Genomic DNA, 19105 nt, shown 5'->3' with positions numbered 1-19105 from the left:
CAGAATATTTGCGCAACCAGAATGTTTGCATTTCTCTTGCGTAACCACAATTGTAGACAATATTCTAAATGAAACCTTACCTAGTGTTATACAATTTTAATTCCCTGTCCCTTGATTTAAATTCTCTGCTGTATATATCCTAACATTTTTTGCCTTTTTAATTGCTTTCACATATTTTCTAGGAGATATAAATTGCGTATAATTTGTTATATGTCAACATAATCGTTTTAAGTCTTTTTCATAAGTAGTCTCTTTCCCATTTTGTATTTATAGCGTATGTTTTTATTTCCCTGCAAAACCCTGCGCTCGTCTACTTTAAACATAATCTGCCAAGTTTTTGCTCAATCTTGAATTTCATGTACATATTCTTGAATGTTTTTGCTACTTCTACAGTGTTTGCTAATCCTAATTCGGTATCATTTGCAAATTTAACTAGTTTTACTATCCCAGAATGTGGATCAATGATTTGAATTAAGAACAGTGGTTCCTTAAAAATTTGGTTATTAAACTAGTTCACATAGTAATGTCTTGAATATGCAGTTATAATAAATATTAAGAATATAATTCACATCCTATTATACATTATGATAAAATATAATTAAATCAGCCAATAAAACACAGTAGACAGTAATTATAATTTTATTATCAGTGAACAAGTACAATCCCCATAATTGTAAAAATCCAGTGACAAGATCAGGTGTCATCCCCAGGAATGTCAGTAACTGCCTGGCCTCAATATCAAACATTGTTGACTAGGTTACAAATACTTTCCTAAGGCAAAGTTTTCTGCTCCTGAGCAAGTGCAATAACGCTGTTATTCTTGTTGCTGGTTAGGTTTAGACAGACATCCAGCCACCTGAGGCCAGAAGAGGTTCAATCTGGGTTCAGGTCAGAAGACAGGGCAGGCCAGTCCATATGACCAGCTGTCCATTTGCAGCTTGTCTTGGAAAAAAAAATCAATTCATAGAGCCTGTGATAGATGGTTTGTCTGAACACACAGGTGCAAACACAGTCCAATCAAGCACAGCAGGATCTGTGTGGAATTGGGTGTTCTTGTCTTGGAGGGCATCAGTCATTGGACAAAGTTGTGTACCCAGGACTTCCCTTCCTGGTGCTCCATGCACTCTCTGCATTTTGGTGTCTTCTTTAGAGTTTGCTGCTAACACTGTGCAATGCCAAGTTCGTTAGTGATGTCAGCACAATAACTTCCTGTCTCCAGTCAAGCTCAGAGTGCACTCTTTATCTGTAGGGTGCCAACATTGAACCGTGCTAGGCACAATGAATACCCCAGTCTCTCCTCATAGGCATTTCCATGCCCTAGCTAAATCGGAGAGTACAAATCAAAGCATTTGACACCACTCCTTCATTTCAGGCGCAGATTTACTGAGTCGATAACTGACTCATTGTGAACAAAGACTGTGATGTGAAATTAAAAGGCTTAATTCATCAATAATCTTCAAGACCCGGCTAAGACTGTTTCTCTTGAAATGCTGCTGTTGAAAATAAAAAAAAATGACGACTTCTTAGATTTTAAATAAAAATGAGCTGTAGTGGTATATAATTTTAATCATTTATTTTGTTACAAACATTTGCATTTTGAACTGTGTGATAAATCTGCTAGCATTCATGAGACCATTGCATATGAAAAAATAAATTGCCACAATCATTGATTTTGACAGACTCAAGACAGGAAAATTAAAGTAAGCATTTGTTCCAAATTATCTGAATAGCTGTAAATTATTACTAGTTGTATCATAATGGAGGAATGAGGATCACTTTTTTCCTGGTGTCATCATCTCTTCAGGGATATTAATTTAAAGATCAAGATAATACCAGAACATCTGAAACACAACTACTTCTGAAGCACCTCACATTAAACAATATGGAATCAAATACTCTCAGCAGAGTTGTAGTAATCCAACTTTAACTTGTCTCGGCATGCTGTGTCACAAACCCTATTATAGTCCCCTTTTTAAACACCCACAGCAACCTGAGAAACCAGCTTTAAGATAATTTATAGATTTGATTTGCTGTCACAATACCTGTGTCTAAGTGCCAAACAGTTTCCATCAAGTGCTCCAGACCACACACGTGCTGGTCACACACACATTATGTCACACATGCTGACGTAAGTGTAATAAAACAGCAGAGTAAACCAAATAACCAAAATGCCTGTATTCTGGTGTACAGATTTCCTAGCCTTATTGTGGAGCTTTACAACTACAAGTGGAAACTCTCTACTTAACACTTTCAAAAACTATTGAAAATGTTGTACGGCTTTAGTATTTAAAAACCACATGTAGTGCCTACAAGTTCTCATTCCAGATGTTAGCATTCCTGCTTATCTGAGCTACTCATTCACTTTGCCATGAATTAAACACTTCAAAAGCCCTCATCTGTTGATTTTTTTAACGTCTTTTAGCAAGATGTTTTAAAACCTTTTGGTTTGCCCCTTACAGGACTGGAGTAAAACCCCCTTGATTTAAATGGACATTTTAGTCTTGCATACAGGACAGTATTTTCAGGAAAATCAAAACATCTACAAGCAAATGCTAATCCCACAAGGTTTCCACATACTGAACTATTTGACCATTTCAGATTATCACAGTGTATCACAGATTTTTATATATCATAAATGCACTTGATAACAATGTATAAACTGCCAGTAAATTACTTAACTCCATCTCTCAAAGTCTGGGGGTACAATATTATTACTACCAGTATTTATATACTGATCCCCATCACCATGACAACAGAAACCTCAGATGGTCAGCCATTTTGGACAAAGAATCAACCTACATTACTACCCTAATGCTAACAATATACAGGACTGTGATGAGAGGAGAAATAAACCACAAAAAAACAACTCTAGTCAAAACCGTTTCTTTACAAAACAGAAGGGAATGTTACACGAAATATGGCTTGGAAAATAAATATAAAAAAATACACTACACTAAACATCAATGGTTGAATTCTACACATTTGAATATGTACATGTTAAAGAGTCAGAATTATGTAGCTGTGTTGGCCAGCCAGCCTTGCTTTCAACTCAAAGACGGGATTAGTGTTGAGGGGGAGGGGTGCAGAAGGGTAGAGACAGAAACCAGAACACTAACACCATGAAGAGGCAGCACAAAAATAAAACGAGCTGAAACTGAGGCAGAGCCAAGCAATTCTTGTAAAGCATTGTGATGTACAATCCCTATGCCAGGAGCTGCGCGAACCAGTATTCAATTCCTGGTAGCACCTTTTCAGAGATGGCTAAACCATCCTGAACAGGGATAATGCAGGAGTCTGCCATGGTACAGCAGCTTTGATTTCCACTGACTGCACCTTGCTGAGGGAGGGTAAAATCAAAATCGCAGTTATACAAACATATGAGCTTGTTTGATGAAGCATTTTGCAGCAAACCTCGAAGAATTAGGGTTTCCTCTCCTTAACTGGACATCCACAGAAAGAGCAATCAGTACAAATGTAGGCAGCTGTTTTTTTGACTTCCTAATCAACAATGTTCAACCGAGAAAAACCTGGTCATTTCTTCATGCAGCTCTTGCTCTGATCCTCTCCCCATCCAGCTGCTGTTGAAATCTGCAGCACTGTGTCAGTACTACATGCTTCGGCCAATCAGAAGATGCCAGTGGGCAATTCGCTGCTGAACATTCCATCCAGATCTAGGTCTTTGCTCATCAGCTCCTCCTCCACACTCTCCAGAGCCCACTGGTGGTCAGTCAGCTCGAGGGCTTCCCACTCAGCCTGGATAACAAGAAATCAAATAAATCAAATCAAATCAAAGTTTATTTATCAAATGCACAACAATATAGTGTGCAGCAGTGGTTACTGGGAATGAAAAGTCTGTTCCGTGAGCTCACAAACATCACAAGAATCACAGAAATCACAAAAATCACAAAATTGAGGTTATGAAAATAAGGTTACATAATAATAGATGTAATAGAAATTGAATAAAACTCAATATGAGTAGAGCTGCTATGTGTCCATGGTGTATGCAATATATACAAGTAGTGTGGTTATGCTGAATACAGTGAGAACTGTGTGTCCATGTAGCCATTACGGGTGACTTTCTAAAGGAGCTGCAGGTTGGCTATTAAGCAGTCTTATTGCCTGGAGGTAGAAGCTGTTCTGTAGTCTGTTGGACTTGGACAGAATGCTTTGGTACCGTTTACCGGATGGTAGGAGGGAAAACAGTTTGTGACTGGGATGACTGGGGTCCTTGAGAATGGACCTGGCCTTCTTCAGACATCTACCCGAGTAGTTATCCTGGCATATTAAGTTCTGTCCTGCTGTCATGGGCTCCCAGATCTGTAACATATTCCAAAGCACTATAATAACGCTTGTTATTAGACGTTGTCCGTCTCTATTTTTCCTATACATTTTTTGTTGAAAAGCTGACTATGAACATCTTGCCATTGCAAATGGTCAACAATCGCTGAACTCAAGAGTGTTGCGTGTGCTGGGTAACTATGGAAAGGATACACATCCAAGTCATTCAGTCATTCGTACCTTAAACGCCTTGTTGGTGTCTGCAGGCATGGCCATGGCAGCTCCGCTCATCTGTTCTTGCATAATTCTGGACTGATCGGCACCTGTGGATTCACACCCAGTTCAGGTACAGTTGTCAACTGCAATCTTTATTCTAATGCTTTGGCTTGCCGGGAAAAAGCTGTTTGAATTGTTTATTAGCACCAGATGGCGTACCGAGACACCGTCATGGTTATTAAACCTACGATGGACCAAACTCTATGACTCAGGTCAGCATGGAGTAAAAGTACCGCCCTGCAGTGGACGTGGGATCAGATGGGCTTCGGTAAGCAAAATTTGGAGTGGGAAAAACATTATGTTATTCAAGGTGGAATTGGGAAGGAAAAAAAACCCACTTATTTGTGGAAAAACTGAATCTAGTTAGACCAAGAGATTCCTATTCAGTAAAATTAATAAATATTTCGTTTAAGCTTCTTTTTCCTATACAATTTATGCTTATGAGTTATGCTTTTTTTCAGGGGTTTTCAAGCATCATTAATAATTCTTGCATATAATTTGGTGTTTTAAAGTTCTTAAAAAGGTCATCTTGCTTATAATAATCCTTAAAAAAACTTGTACATTTGAAGGGAAAACCGTGGAACAGTTTGTTTTGACCACGGTCTTTGACAGACTCTTGACCGCAATAAACAGAATTTTAGAAACTGTTTAAAATCAAGATTTTAATATGAAAAGTTAAGTAATGGCAAGAGATTTCATGTCCGTTATTTTTGACACAACAAAATAAAAATATATATCCTAATCCTTTCATGTCAAAATTAGCATGGTGGGTGGTGATCTAAGGTGGCTGTGTAGAAGAGGATAAAAAGTGGGAACCTCAATACAGGCTACTCCCAACAAAGGTAGGACTGTGTATGATGGCATTAAGAAAAACAGTCCTCATGAAGAAGAGCTCTCGATGAGACACAAGTCAATTTGAAGGCTGGAATCAGGACCATCACTTGTAGTTCCTCATGTAATTATTCATACAATGCAACAGCACAACATCATCATAAAAGCTGAGAGTTTTGGGACAGATATGCTACAAACATGGCACACATGACAACCTGAACCCCTACCTGGGAGGCACCAGAGGCAAATTAAACTGGACTTTTCTAAGGAGATTTGCCTGTTCTTCAATTACCAGAGGTTTTCTGCAGGCTCAGGGGACGTGACGGTGAAAGACGTTCCCATGGATGTACATCAATACATTCTCAAACACTGTTAAGCCAGGGCAGATACCTGTTGCTGTTAACAACAACAGAAAAAACCTGGCCCGTGTTTAACTGGAGGGCTGCCATCCCAAAGACATCTTTGCTCAAACAGGACTGGCCCCGATCTATTTTTAGACAGTTTTGTCTTCAGCCTGACGTTCAGAAGGGTGATGTAAAAGAAGCGGTTTTCGTTTGGGAAGGAAGGCACACAGTTCTTCATGCCCAGCTATCAGAGTGGTTTTGTGAAGACTCTACATTTACAGCACAAAAGGTTTATTTAATTTTTTACTTTTTGCATTTCTTTTGTTCTTGGTTCACGGCCTTATCCTCACTCACAGTCGAGCTGCTTAACAGAAGCCATATGCATTGAAGGAGGCACACTAGCACGCAAGGAAAGTTGGAAAGCAAGGGGGGACTGCACAGAATGATATTCAGGAACACAGTGTACTTTACCATTGTCTTGTCCCAAGATAAGGGAGTACATGCTGCGCAGGCCAAACACGTTCAGGAAATACCACGATGCTGAGCTCACCCTAAACATACAAACAAGGGGAGGGGTTATTGAAATTCATACACGAAGAGATACAGATACATAGAGGCTGCACTTACATCTCCTACAGGGGGCTGAGATATCTGTAGAGTGGCATGAATATCATACACAGACTACCCCACCAAACTTTCTTCATTGGTCTGTTGCTTGGGAACAAAACAAAACTCTGCATTTTTTGTGCTGACCTGTCAATGAAACTTAAAATGAAGCAGATATCTGCTCTTCATAACAGTAACAAAAAATGGACTTTAACTATTACTTGTTAAACATTTATTTGGCTGTTTACAGCATGGTGATTGCTATTGGCAGCACTGTATTATACCAGCTCCACAAGGCTCAAAGCCATCTGCTTCAGGGGAGTTTCATCCTACCCAAACATCTTCACCATGTGGAGGAAATATGTTCAGATGAGCAGCTACAGGCCACCACAGACAGACACAAGAGACAACACATTTTCTATTCAGCACAAGCAGTTGCCAAGACCATGCAGGCAAGCCCAGGAACACAGAGTCTACAATTCTTGAAAGGGTCCAGGCACGTAAATGCAGACACAGAGACGGCACAAATCATCCAAGGAAAGCATCCATGGATTGAGGAATCACGTACAACAGCAAGCACGTGCACACACTTATCGTGAGAGAGAAAAAAAACGGAGCACTGACCAGGAGGCATCGAGAGAGAGGAGCTCAATCCCCTGCTGGAGCATCGGTTTGAACCGGAGAGTGAGAGGAAATGGGACCTTAGCTGTGTGGGCAGAGAAGAGTCCGGGTTTGAAACACTGAGATGCAAAAAACTGTATGCATTGTAGCCTTCTCATATGTCTCTACACTAACTTAAAAAAACAGTTCACAAGAAAATTGAACAATGACGTCTCTCACAAGTTGGAGGAGTGAGCAGTGAGGTTAGTGGAATAAGTGCAATTTTGTGAGCTAAAAACCACCACACAGTTAAAAATCGCTGTAACCAAGGATGTGACACAGAACATGAGAAGTAACAGTGGAGACACTTGAGTTCAATCTAACAATGAAGTCACCTAGAATTTATGCAATGGAAGTTTGTTACTGTAAAAACAACATATTAAGCAGCACCTAGCAGCAATAACTCTGGAGATAGTATAACCAGGTAATGCTTTTAAGAAGTGCCACATTGTTATATAAAACTAAAACAAATGGGTTCTGGAACATTGCTTAGGCAATATGGTGTTTCCATTAAAAATAAGCATTTTTACAAAGTAATATCAAAAATACTAATAGAACTTCCTTAAGAAGCCGTCTCTTCAATATTGTATTTGTTTCTCTTCATGCAGCTCCTCTAGCAGCTCAAGAGCAGAGGAGAAACTTCCTAACATCACCCAACTCCACAACCAAAGATAACCAGATGCAGTCAAGGGCAGCTATAGGCAGCAGCGCTGAGCTACCTCTTCCCAAAACATAAGAATGGCAGGAATTGAAAGACGAGGGTCTGCTTATGAACTGGACAGACCCAAGGATGCCCTCTATAACTCACTGGTGACAAACCCGGAAAAGGTCCAGTTGATCCAGCCTCCAATGAGGATCATAGGAAGCACATTGGTCACATTGCCCTTCATCATGTCTGTCAACATACTGGGATCTGAAAGGAAAGAAGCCCATATTTAGCGTTTTCATACTAGCAATGGAAGAATCTTTTCAGTCAGTTTAATCTGGAATTCCCAGAATGGAGAATCAAGGTGTTTTGCTTTATTTAGATTATAAGGAGGGACTTTTTGGTCTTCTGTGTTTATAGAAGACAGGACTCTTGAACTCAAACTAAACGTGTAAATACGTGGAACTTGTAATGTTGTGTTAATTTGTGTTAATAAATACTTGCTTCTTCGAAGTTTGGGCCATATTACTACTTTGTAATCAAACTCAGTCATAGAATAAAATTATACCCTTATTTTATGTTATTATATGCTCTTTTTATAACACTATATATTAAAAAATAAACCTTTTCTTTTAGTATTATTAGAATGCCTTACCTGTCATAGGAGAAGGTGGAACAACCTTTCTTTTAGTCTTTTTAAAAAATCCATCTTCTTGGTTATTGAAGAAAAACTTTCTCATTAAAAAGGACTAAAATAAAACAAGATAAAGAGGATTTTATAGGCAGTTTTTGTCAGCAAATATATATAACGATTTAGCCCAAATGGTTAGAAGGAATGCGGTGCACAGCTTTCTACGCAGTGTATTAAATATGTTTTTAATCAACACACATCTGTGTATCACAGTAATACATATTTTACTGTGTAAAGACATCAAACATAAAAATGCACATACCTGCTTTGGGATGTATTTTCCATTTTCTCTTAGAATTCGACTTCTTATCAATACCTGACTGAAGGGTTAAAAAAACAAATGTGAGAATCAGTGAAAATCACAACAACCCATCAATGCTCATCTTGACCCTTAAAAGCTTCTTAAACAAGCAATCATCCCGACTTTATGGATCATTTAATTATTGGGTTCCAAGATTACAGAATCCTGACGAAATAAGAGTGCATCAAACTTTTTTCCAGGTTTGAATCAGGAATTTCAGAGGTTTTTTATTCTAAAAAATAGCAAGCATATACCGTGTTTTTCTACAGAATACGGTGCATATACTCGTGCTGTATCTTCATTAACAGGAATTCACACAGAAACCTAAAATCCAGATGTTAACAAAATACAGTTTGGCAATTCATGTTGTGGGGGCAGCTCAACTGAACCCTACTTCAGGAACCAGAATGAGCATTAGTAGCTGGTGACAAATGTCTGACATTTCCAGGAACCTTTTCCAGGCTCCCATATAGCATAGCTGTTAGGTTTTCACCAGTTTATTAGGGTTCGACTCCCAGTGTGCAATGGACAGTCTTGGCCGGGGGAATATGGAACAAGCTACCCAGCCATACGGTTGAAATCAATATCCTGACTTTGAAAACCTTGGTTCACCTCAACTGCTAAGTACTCAATGGGCTAGATGGGCCTCCCTAATTTTGTAACCTTCCTTTTTTTTGTTACTTTATTAACCCTGCCACCATCGTGCCCTCCTCTAATCTCAAGTGGCTCTTTCTCCCCAAACTTTGTTTCCAACAGGCGCAAAAGAAAGCCTCCATCACGAAAATCAATAAATCCCAAAGCCGTGCCAACCCTATTCCAGACTGGCATAGCCAGAGACCGGAGCAGAGAGGCAGTGAGGGACATCAAGGCGGAAATACCTGTCGGAGACTTGCTCCAGTGTGAGCTTCTTGTCACTCTGCAGGAGGATGGACACGTAGTGGCGGATCACACCCACGAAAAAGGTGATGAAAACGATGGGCAGCACCACCCACAGGCGGATGTTGGAGTCCAGGAGCAGCTCAGGCTCTGCCATTGTAGCTGCAGAGACACAGAGGACGTGACCCCAACAGGGTCCAACCAGTGGTTCAAAGGCGGGAACTGTTTTGCAGAATGACACCCTTCCTTACTTAATAAATATATTTTTTGCAGGTTTACTCCACCTCTGAAATGATCAGTCAAAGGGTTATAGCACAGCTGCGATTTTCCAGATACCAATCTGGAAAAGTACTTTTGTCAGTTCGTATTCTTAAGAAGCACTCCCATACTTTCTTTAGTTAAAAAAAGAGAGATTTTGCTGCGAACTAAGATAGCTAAACACATTACATTTAGGAAATTTCACCATTTTCACGCATTAGAAAATACTGTCATTTTCCCTAGTGGTTCCAGAGAATCGTTCAATCATCCACCGAATTCATTCTTTTGTGGCAAACCAATGGTGAGTTAAAAACGATTAAAAAACTATACATAAGAAGCGTACTATAATAATATTAAAAATAATAGCACACATTAATTCCCTCTAGTGGTGATGATAGTTACTGTAACACGGACAGCACATTAAAATTATAACAAAACAATTTTTCTTTTTTTCAAAGGCATGCTTATTTTTTTCAAAACTCGTTTCACATTATAGAAACCTATATTAAATTCTAATTATCCTTTCTATAATGTATAAGGAAGTCTAATACCTGTAACGAACAGACGCACAGGATGTGCAAATGTCGATAGTTATTGAAGATGAACAAAACGCTCTACTACAGTAGCAGAAAGATGAGACTAAATAACTTCAATCTAAAAGCAATCAAAAGAGTTTACGCAACCTACGCCTTCAGTCATTCAGTTCAGGGGCAGCTTTCGAAATGACCTGATTCCCTTCTTCGTTGTACGGCGATTTAATCAAAGGCGCAAACCCCACACCTCAACTGCATCAGCTCTTGTTGGTACAAGCAGCCATGATTCGTTTCGAAACCAGGAACTCAGGAGCTACACAGGGCGAGAGACCATAGAGCACCGAAGAGTAGATAGAGCGTCCTTGAGTTGCAGAGAAAGAGCGGTCAACAGAACAGGAAGGAACAGGCGTAGCCTACAGCGCCACCCAATGGCCGGGACTTGAACAACACGGAAATAGTCCCGAACATCAGATCAGATGCCCTTTCAATTAGGGTCGAATTAAAATGTGGGATGTTAATTAGGAAAATAATTCCGACTACAGCTTTTTGCCAATAAAAAACAAACCAAAACAAAATAGCTAAGACAATGCAACAGCTATCCAAAAAACTGTTATTTGCTGGCAGCTATGTCGTTGGTTTAATGTATATGTACAGTTTTCGCTGAGACTGTACTGCATCAGTTCACCCCATTTGATGTTCTCCGGCTTTCGCTGACGTATACGTCCTTGAATTTGATGACAATCCCTAACCCGCTGCCAAACACTGGCGCGGGAAAGTAACTTTCTGAATTACAGCCTGTTGGTTGATTGGGATTTCAGCGAGTTTGTTTTACTGGTGGGTCTGAGTATTTTCTGTCGTTGAATGGTTATGTAAATGTGCCGTTCAAATTAGCTACTCTGCACAAAATCGTAGTAGAAAATAAAGGAATCGCAACTGTGAATCTTGACTTACTGACGCAGTCTGCAGTCGCTGTTTAACAAATAAAAACGATGGAGGTTGTCCTTGTATTTTTATGTTTATGACTTAATGTGTTTAGTTCCCTCATATGTTTCGGAATGTCACCGAGCGCAAATAAGTAACACGAATAGCTCCTGGGGTTACAATTATGGGACTATTTTTTTTTATTTTTACAGATACACTCCGCTAAGGCAGGACCAGTGGTTTGATCAAAATGATGCGAAAGAAGAGGCGTTCTTCTTTGGATAAAATTGAAAGCGACGCCTCCGTCACGTCTAGTAAGTAAAAAAAAAAAACTACTCTGTAATCCATTTGATAATGCCAGAACTGCAGAATTATGCGTTTATTAAACTTTGTTTAGCCTACTCTAGGAAGACATTGCTTTCAAACGAATTCGAAATATATTCGTTTTTCTAAACTTTAAATGCACAGAGTAGAAGTGTCAGTTCTTAATAATTCCCATTTGTATATCTCGCTTTGTAGATATTTCTGTTTTTTCGATACAGCAGTAGCGGCGCAGTTAAAAAAAACTGAGATTCTGTCACCCATTAAGAGTTAATGCTCCCGGGTCCTCCAGTACCAGGACTGCACAACCCTGAATGTTTTTGTTTTGGAACAATACTTCTCTGCCTCCTGTCCTGCCCCCAACCTTCCTACCCACACAAACACCCGCCTCATATCACCTGCAGTTCAGTTTCTTGAGATAAAATAATCCCGAATCATAACAGTGAGATAGTAAAATCCACTGCCAGGCTCTGCCAAACCTGCTTTCATCCTAAGGCCAGTCATCGGTGAATTAGCTGAAGTGGTTTGGTTTCTGTCATAATTTTTTTTATTATTATTATCAGTCCCCTGATAATAGAGCTAGTCAGCGGCAGACATGATGACATTAACTCATTGTTTATATGACATGTGAATGATAAGACTCACTTCTAACAAGGCACAACAATATCCATTGCTGTTGATCTCTTCATTAGAAAAATAGTAAGTGAATGAATTTTAAAGCTTGGACTCTAAAACATCGAGCTAGGTCATATTGATAAAACTGCACTGCACAACTTTAGAAGCTAACATTGCTTGTTTAATTATCACAACTGCCTTAAACTGATCATAGTGTTACTTTGGTCATAGACAACACAAAATGTGTAATTCAGTATGTTTTGCCTGAATTTACTAGCTAACTTGGTCTTAATAATAGTCAAAGGGAGTGACTGTCTAATAATCAAGCTAATGATTTCAAAGTGAAAAAAATGTGAAATATGGCTGAATCTGGGCCAGCAGAGAAATTTGAATTCTGCTTGTTGTTTGGGGTTATAATAAAATGCTGGGGGATGGATTTCACTTTCCACGGTTTGTGGCACCAGTTGACAGGAGTCTGTCAGTCTGTATACTGTACTTCTTGATCAGCTCTGGTTCGGAAAGCACAGGGCACATGTTGAAACTATGTAGAAGTTCGTTTAAAACAGAGAACAGGAGGCAGTTCACCACGCGATGTGGAAGAAGTCCCCCAGCCAGGTTGTTAAAGCCAATTCCCCGACATCCTCCAAGAAACTGCTAGATGAGATCGATTGATCAGTTGGCTGCCGAATGGGTTAAATAGTCCGAATGGCCTCCTCTCATTTGTTATCTTTCTTATGTAACTTTGAATTTGGAAGTAGGGTTCCAAAAAAGAGTAATAAAACACACAAAGCTAAGAGACCTGCGTGGCTATCACAATCCATGGAAAACATAAAAAAAAAAACATGTTATTTCAGTACGGTTTTTCTTTCCTTCTCGGACATGTTTGGTTTTTTCAAAACTCGTTTCAGATTCTGTAAACCTAAATGAAATTTGAATTATCCTCACTCTCAATAATGTACAAGGAAGCTTAACACCTGTCATGAACAAACGTGCAGCAAGTGGAGACGAATTTAAAAAAAACATGATTTTTCAACACCTGCCCCCACCCCTCCCCAGTACTGCGCGTCAATTTTTTGGGTCCTTGTCAAGCCCTAGTATATCCCCCGGCAGAGAGCAAGAAGAGTCGTGATGGGACGCGCAGCCTGAAGCCCACAGCGCAGCACGATAATGCGGGGGAGTCTGTGTTTGCCCAGCTGGTGAGGGGGGCGGGTATTGCTTTGAGACAGGGCAGCACGCCCAACGAAATCGGTAAGTGGGCTCTGTTTCCTGGTATGTTTTTCTTCCCGTTTATTTTTGCGTTTTAAAGTAGTGTTAGCAGAATTGATGCATTTAGTACATGTTACTCATAAAGAGCATACAATCCCAATGTTCCGAGTCAAAAAATAAACTTGCAGATGTTTCAATTAAGAAACCTATAAGTTCAATTAAGCGTTGGATTAAGTAATTAAGCTCAGCCAGAATGAAAACCAGCAGGTGTGTGGGCCTACAGGACTCGGACTGGGAATACCTGATCTAAATGGTTTAATACACAAGTAATTGAAAAAAATGTTTGCTAAAATATTTTAAAATGTATGAAGATTTTAAGCCTTGTAGCCCCGGTTACAGCAGCAGGAATGTGGGCGTTGGTTGGTGGTGTAAGTGGATCTGCCATGTTTTATAGCTGTGGATCAAGCGATGTTCCACAGGAGACTTCAGCGGAGCCTGAGGAAACATCCTCATTATCCCAATGTGAGTATACAGCCTAGAACTCAGTTGTTACCCATTCTGACTCTTTATGCGGTGCTCAGTCTTGGTAATGAGTGTGTATTTGGTTGCTAGATAATTAAAGAATTTATTACTGGACTGGAGTCTCACATTGAAGATCAGGACAAGTTCAAGAACTGCCTTTTGCCCTGTGTCCCACGCTCATCTGATGGGGAATCCAGGTAACCCGTGCGAGTCTTGATTGGGCTGGTACTCTTAACCCCTCACGACCTCAAAGATTAAGGCCTCTCTTAATGGATGTTTCTGTACTACACGGAACAAGCTACAGAGACCTGCCCTGCTTCTTGAAACCTTTCAGATTGCTTCAAGGTTTCAAGAATGAGAGGCAAGGCTCTATTTTGGAAATCATATGAAAAAAGAATGGAACTGTTTCAGTCTTTGGCAGTGATACCTGTTGTTCTTCATAATTTAAGCCTGTTGACGCAGGCATGCTCTACTTGTGTTTGAGCGCGAGTGAGTGGTAACCCAGTGTCAGGTGAGTGAAGTACACAGTTTGTACACTGCAATTTAAACAAATAGGGTCAGCCCGCTCCTCTCAGCCTCTTAAGAATGTGTCACAGAAACGTCCATCCAGACATCTCTGAACTGAATGGCCAGCCCAGATCTTACTAAGAGCAGATGCTGTACACGGTTCTTTTTACACTGTGCTATGTGCTAATATGTTTCATTTTTACTGTGCCTGAAAAGTGTTCAGAGGGCTTTCCATTTCATACAGGAGCACAATTCCCTAGAGAACTGCACTTACTGATTAGGTTTCATATTAGCAAATTAATTACATTTGATATGATTAATAAATTAAATAGGAAAATTAGAAATGGAATTATTTTGAATTTCCCTATGGTAATAACAAGCTCCAGTTATTGCTAAATTCATGTATTTCATTATTTAAGACAGTGTAACACTGTGTGGGCTAATTGTCTGTCCTGGTGGGTAGAATGTGCCATTCTAGTCTTAATCTCACCATCTTTAGCTCTTATCACCAAAATACACAGAGGAGCAGAAGATGTGTATCTGAATATTGAGTAAAGGCATGAACTGAAAATTATCGTTGGCAGAGACAATATTTTTTTAAAATTAAAACAGTTTTGCACTCACGTCCCATTTTAGTTCACATGAACAATTCACACAACATTTGGAAAGAGAAATCTGGAAGATAACGGTATTGAATGATCTGGTGAAAAGGAAAGTGCAGATTGTCCTGTTGTCAGCTGTGACCTTACAGTATGAAACATGTTGGCGGAAAAAGACCTCCTCTTGCTGTTTTCTTTGCCTTTAGATGACATGAATCTACAATTTTCCTCTCTTTTTTACCTGCATCTGCGGCAGCAGTAATGGTAATCTGGGTCTCCACAAGATGGGATTAGATGAGTCGCAGTGCCGTTGTGAAAGGAGCATTTTGTCTTCAGAGAGGAACTTTGTGAAACTGTATGTATAAGCATTTGGGTGATCACTGCAATAATGCTCTTTGGTTTTCATTGTAGCACTGCTGTCACTTCATACCAGGAGAGTCTCATCAAGATGCTTTTGGGAATTGAGATTCTTCAGGTATTTATTAAACTTTTGTGACTGGAAACCTGCAGCCCTAATGTAGCTCATGCACCTATTAGGCCTAAGAACATAAAATAGTTGTAAATGAGAGTAGGACATTTGGCCCCTCTATAGTCTATAGACCAGGATGTCTTTCAGCTGTCTTGAAGACTTTCAGCTAACCTGCTTCAGTGGAACTGTCTTCTGTTTTATTTCTATGACTGGTGTATTATTAAGATTTTGCAGGTGGCTGGAGTCATATTCTGTACATGTAGAATGATAGTGTTTGTCTCTTAACTCGCTATATGTCAACACTGGGAAGTAAAATTTGCATTTTGTGCTTGGAACAGAAGAGGGTGAGCTAAAAGATTTTTTTTTCTTCCAGCCATCTGTCATAAACACCTTGTTTGAGAAGCTGCCTGAGTTCATGTATGATGGGTAAGTTTTTGATTAAATGTCCGTCCTCTTGCTATGATAAAGGTGTTTGTCACGTCTTGAGTTGCTGGCTTTGACTGTCCATGCACATTTGATTGAATGACTTATTTTTGCTCATTGGTCATCCTGCTGAGCTCAGTTTATGCTATGAATTTATTATTGTACACTGTTCACTAAGAAGGAAACTGACATACATTTGAGAGAGCTTTGTATTACTTTGTGGTATGTTTTCACATTTTAAACATCGTTTCAGAGCCTAGCTAGGAGGACTCCTTAAGAGACCAGGTATGCATTATTGAAGTAAGAAAAAAACAATCAGGCATAAGGATTGTAGATATTTTGTAATATCCTCTGATTACCCTGACCCTCTCAGTAGTCTACCCGCTCAGAAATGATCTAATTTGGGCTGTAAAGACTCACCAGCTGTTTTCCTCTGCAGTGTGGGAGACGATGGGTTGAATATTCCCCGCATTATAATCAACCAGTTCAAGTGGTTGGACAGAGTGATGGACAGCAAGGTAAGTGAAAAGGCTCCTTTCTTGTTTAGGCTTTTATACTTCTGAGCTTGTCACTCCTCATCAATACTGCATCTAGTTGCCTTTGGTGAATATATGTCGAATTGCTTTTGTAAAAGCAGTAGTGGAAACATTAGTTTCCCTTGCCAATATTTAGATGTTCTCATTTTTGTTCTCTCCCATTCTGCCTGCCTCATTCTCCTTTGCAGGACTTGGCCAATAAGCTGATGCAGCTGGTTGCTGTGGCACCAGTGGAGATCCAGCGGGACATCATCAGCAGCCTGCCCGAGATTCTTGAGGACACGCAACACAACGACATTGCCAGGGAGCTCAAGTGAGTGGTCTTTGAACTCACTTGTTCAAAACCAGCATTGTGTCCTTATCGGAAATCCAAAAACCATTTCCCTGGTCGTGTCTTTGTGCAGTTCCCTGCTTCAGAAGAACACGCAGTTGACTCTGCCTATATTGGATGCTCTCTCCAGTCTCAATTTGAGCCCCGCCCTGCTGGCTGAGGTAGAGTACTGCATTGCAAAAACTAGTGGTCAGTACCTTAAGTCCATGTGGTCCTCATGTAACTCATTCAGTCAAGTTCTGACCTGAACCTATTAAATATGCATACGTCTGCACTATGTTTTTATAGTTTCACAGCAAACAGCTATAACCATATTTTATAGCTATGTACTGTATAACCTCCAGTTGCATCATACTGTATATGTTTTAAACAACAGCATACAGCTCTCTTCGATGTTTTCAAAGCAAGCTGTAACAGAAAAGACCTTTTAAATTAAAACAACTAACACAGCAACCTGGCCCCTCAGGTGCGTCAGGCTGTCATGACCACTCTTTCTGCGGTGGAGCTAGAGGACTTACCCGTGGTTGTGAAGTTCATACTGCACAATTTGTCAGGAGCTGAAGCTTATGAGGTGAGCCACGAATTTAGAATCTAGCCAACACCTCCACACCATGTCCTGAGACCTGAAAAGCAGACATCCAGCGCCGACATTCCTGAAGGACTTTGGAGGGCTGAAGGCAGAGTTTGGAGATGTTAACACCATGTGAAGGTGTGTCACTGACAGAGTTCTTGAACCTGACCTTTGCAGGTCATCTGTGATCTCAGGAAGAAGCTGGAACTCGAGTCGTGTGTCTTACCCCCTGTGCTGCAAGCCTCCCAGAACCGACTGAAGAGCAAAGGGACAGCTGGGTAGGTTGAAAAAGCTCTGTGATTTGTGTTGCTGTAATGGGAGCGCACCCACTATGAGCAAGGTCTCTGTGCTAGTCTTGCGCAGGAGCATAAACCAGCATTGACTTTCTATATAGAAAGAGAAAAGCATATATTGAGCATATTCAATACGTCTGTAACAGTTTAAGTATAGAGCTTTATTTTTGCTGGTATGAAAATCGCCAAACAACAATCCGAGAGCCATAGTATCTCTTTCTGTGGAAAAAGACTGGCCCAGTCATTTACCATCAATTTATCTGGGAGATTTTCATAAAACTCTTTGTGCTGGACTACATGAATTACACAGAATGATAAAGAGGAAATGTTTCGGCTGAACTCACAATCGAGTCTATCCCAGAGGTGTCCAAGCCTGGTCCCAGAGGGGCTGGTGTGTCTGCAGGTTTTCCAGCTCTCTTACAAGCAGGAGCACCCAAGGTACTGGGAGAAGCTGTTCAGCTGGTCCAGTTGACTGGCTGGTTTAGCTTGTTGAGAGCTGAGTCTGAATGAAAACCCGCTGACTCGCCGGCCCTCCAGGAGCAGGCCTGGACACCCCTGCTCTAGCCTGTCTCTCTTGCGGCCCTAGATCTTCCCACCACCCCGCAGCCAGCAGCAGTCAGGACTGCGTGTCGCTGGTCTTAGACGTCATCAAATCAGCCGTTCGCTTTCAGAAGCCCATTTCAGAGGCATGGCTTAAGGTGAGGAGCAACGCTGGCTCATGCTGTCAGTTGTTTTTGAGCCAACTAGAATTTTCACTTCTTTAAATTCACGTGTTTTTTTTTTCTTGAAGGCTATTGAGAATATTGATGCAACAGAAGACCACAAGGTAAAACGCTCATTTTTTTCACCATTAAATCAAACCTCCATTGGGGAAAAACTCCATGGGATGTTTAAAACGGTCACTTAACTCACTAATACTTGGGTCATAATTTTGAGCTATAAAATGCTTTTCTGTAACTATATGGTGTGCACATTTGCAATATAGTGTAAAACTAGGCAATGTTTTAAATGTATAAAATATATTTATACATTTTATACACATTTTGCTGTATATTGTACACAATTACACAATTAATTTGGGATTTGTAAATGTGATACTAGTATATAGGTGGCAGCCAGGATCTATCTAATTTTCAAAGGAGACCATCAAAGCAGGGGAAAATCAGAATATTTCTAATAATAAACAGGTGTTTAGTATCATTTTTTAAAGCCTTTGGCAACAAATAATGTTTATATAGTAAGAGAAAATCTGTCTTCATTCCTTACTGTTTAAATTGCTCTGTCGTGTTTTTCCAGTTCCTCACCATCCTGCAGCTTTTTGTTTTTTTTTAAGGAGCAGGAACTGTACTTCTTGTGAGGCGAGACATCTTAAATGATGCATTCAGTTTAATGACAATGATGCAGTATGTTTAAAGACTGCCTCACTTATTTAAAACTTAAATTAGATCCGTAATCGTGAAGCTTTTTTAGCTATATGTTAAAAAATTTTGT

The 19105-nt window shown here is 40.0% G+C and overlaps 2 protein-coding genes across 4 annotated transcripts in view; one reads left to right on the top strand and one right to left on the bottom strand.

Annotated features, from left to right (window-relative positions):
• Positions 1 to 1551: 1551 nt before the first annotated feature.
• emc3 (ER membrane protein complex subunit 3) lies at positions 1552 to 10609 on the bottom strand. Of its 3 annotated transcripts, none has more exons than XM_088916506.1 (9): positions 10455 to 10609; positions 9512 to 9671; positions 8595 to 8652; positions 8297 to 8390; positions 7804 to 7908; positions 6960 to 7041; positions 6201 to 6280; positions 4519 to 4601; positions 1552 to 3753 (listed from the first exon to the last, which is right to left on the bottom strand). In XM_088916506.1, the coding sequence occupies exons 2-9, from the start codon at positions 9664 to 9666 to the stop codon at positions 3625 to 3627; spliced, it is 786 nt and encodes a 261-aa protein (XP_088772632.1). In that variant the 5' UTR covers positions 9667 to 9671; positions 10455 to 10609; the 3' UTR covers positions 1552 to 3624. The 3 variants fall into 3 exon arrangements, with proteins under 3 accessions (XP_088772632.1, XP_088772633.1, XP_088772631.1); XM_088916507.1 differs by having other exon boundaries at positions 10319 to 10589; XM_088916505.1 differs by having other exon boundaries at positions 10451 to 10552.
• Positions 10610 to 11471: 862 nt separating this feature from the next.
• fancd2 (FA complementation group D2) overlaps positions 11472 to 19105 on the top strand; it is a 34215-nt gene continuing 26581 nt past the window's right edge. The window contains exons 1-13 of the mRNA XM_088917095.1: positions 11472 to 11535; positions 13268 to 13405; positions 13818 to 13885; positions 13976 to 14082; positions 15403 to 15466; positions 15834 to 15886; positions 16323 to 16401; positions 16608 to 16732; positions 16824 to 16911; positions 17217 to 17321; positions 17499 to 17599; positions 18201 to 18312; positions 18405 to 18440. Of these exons, the coding sequence (XP_088773221.1) occupies positions 11472 to 11535; positions 13268 to 13405; positions 13818 to 13885; positions 13976 to 14082; positions 15403 to 15466; positions 15834 to 15886; positions 16323 to 16401; positions 16608 to 16732; positions 16824 to 16911; positions 17217 to 17321; positions 17499 to 17599; positions 18201 to 18312; positions 18405 to 18440 (1140 nt within the window). The remainder of the gene's footprint in view (positions 11536 to 13267; positions 13406 to 13817; positions 13886 to 13975; positions 14083 to 15402; positions 15467 to 15833; positions 15887 to 16322; positions 16402 to 16607; positions 16733 to 16823; positions 16912 to 17216; positions 17322 to 17498; positions 17600 to 18200; positions 18313 to 18404; positions 18441 to 19105) is intronic.

This window comes from Atractosteus spatula, chromosome 5 (genome assembly GCF_055471065.1).
Source record: "Atractosteus spatula isolate fAtrSpa1 chromosome 5, fAtrSpa1.hap1, whole genome shotgun sequence".
NCBI lineage: Eukaryota > Metazoa > Chordata > Actinopteri > Semionotiformes > Lepisosteidae > Atractosteus > Atractosteus spatula.
Note: the sequence above shows the minus strand (reverse complement) of the source record. Positions and strands in the feature narration are given on the sequence as shown.

Bases quoted from the DNA above. Each gene is read 5' to 3' on its own strand.
- emc3 (XM_088916505.1), bottom strand. The intron at 7,042-7,803 runs GTGAGTTATAGA...CTGCCCACACAG, and splicing joins CTTTTCCGGGTTTGTCACCA to CTAAGGTCCCATTTCCTCTC. The intron at 4,602-6,200 runs GTAAAGTACACT...GTGAATCCACAG, and splicing joins TATCTTGGGACAAGACAATG to GTGCCGATCAGTCCAGAATT.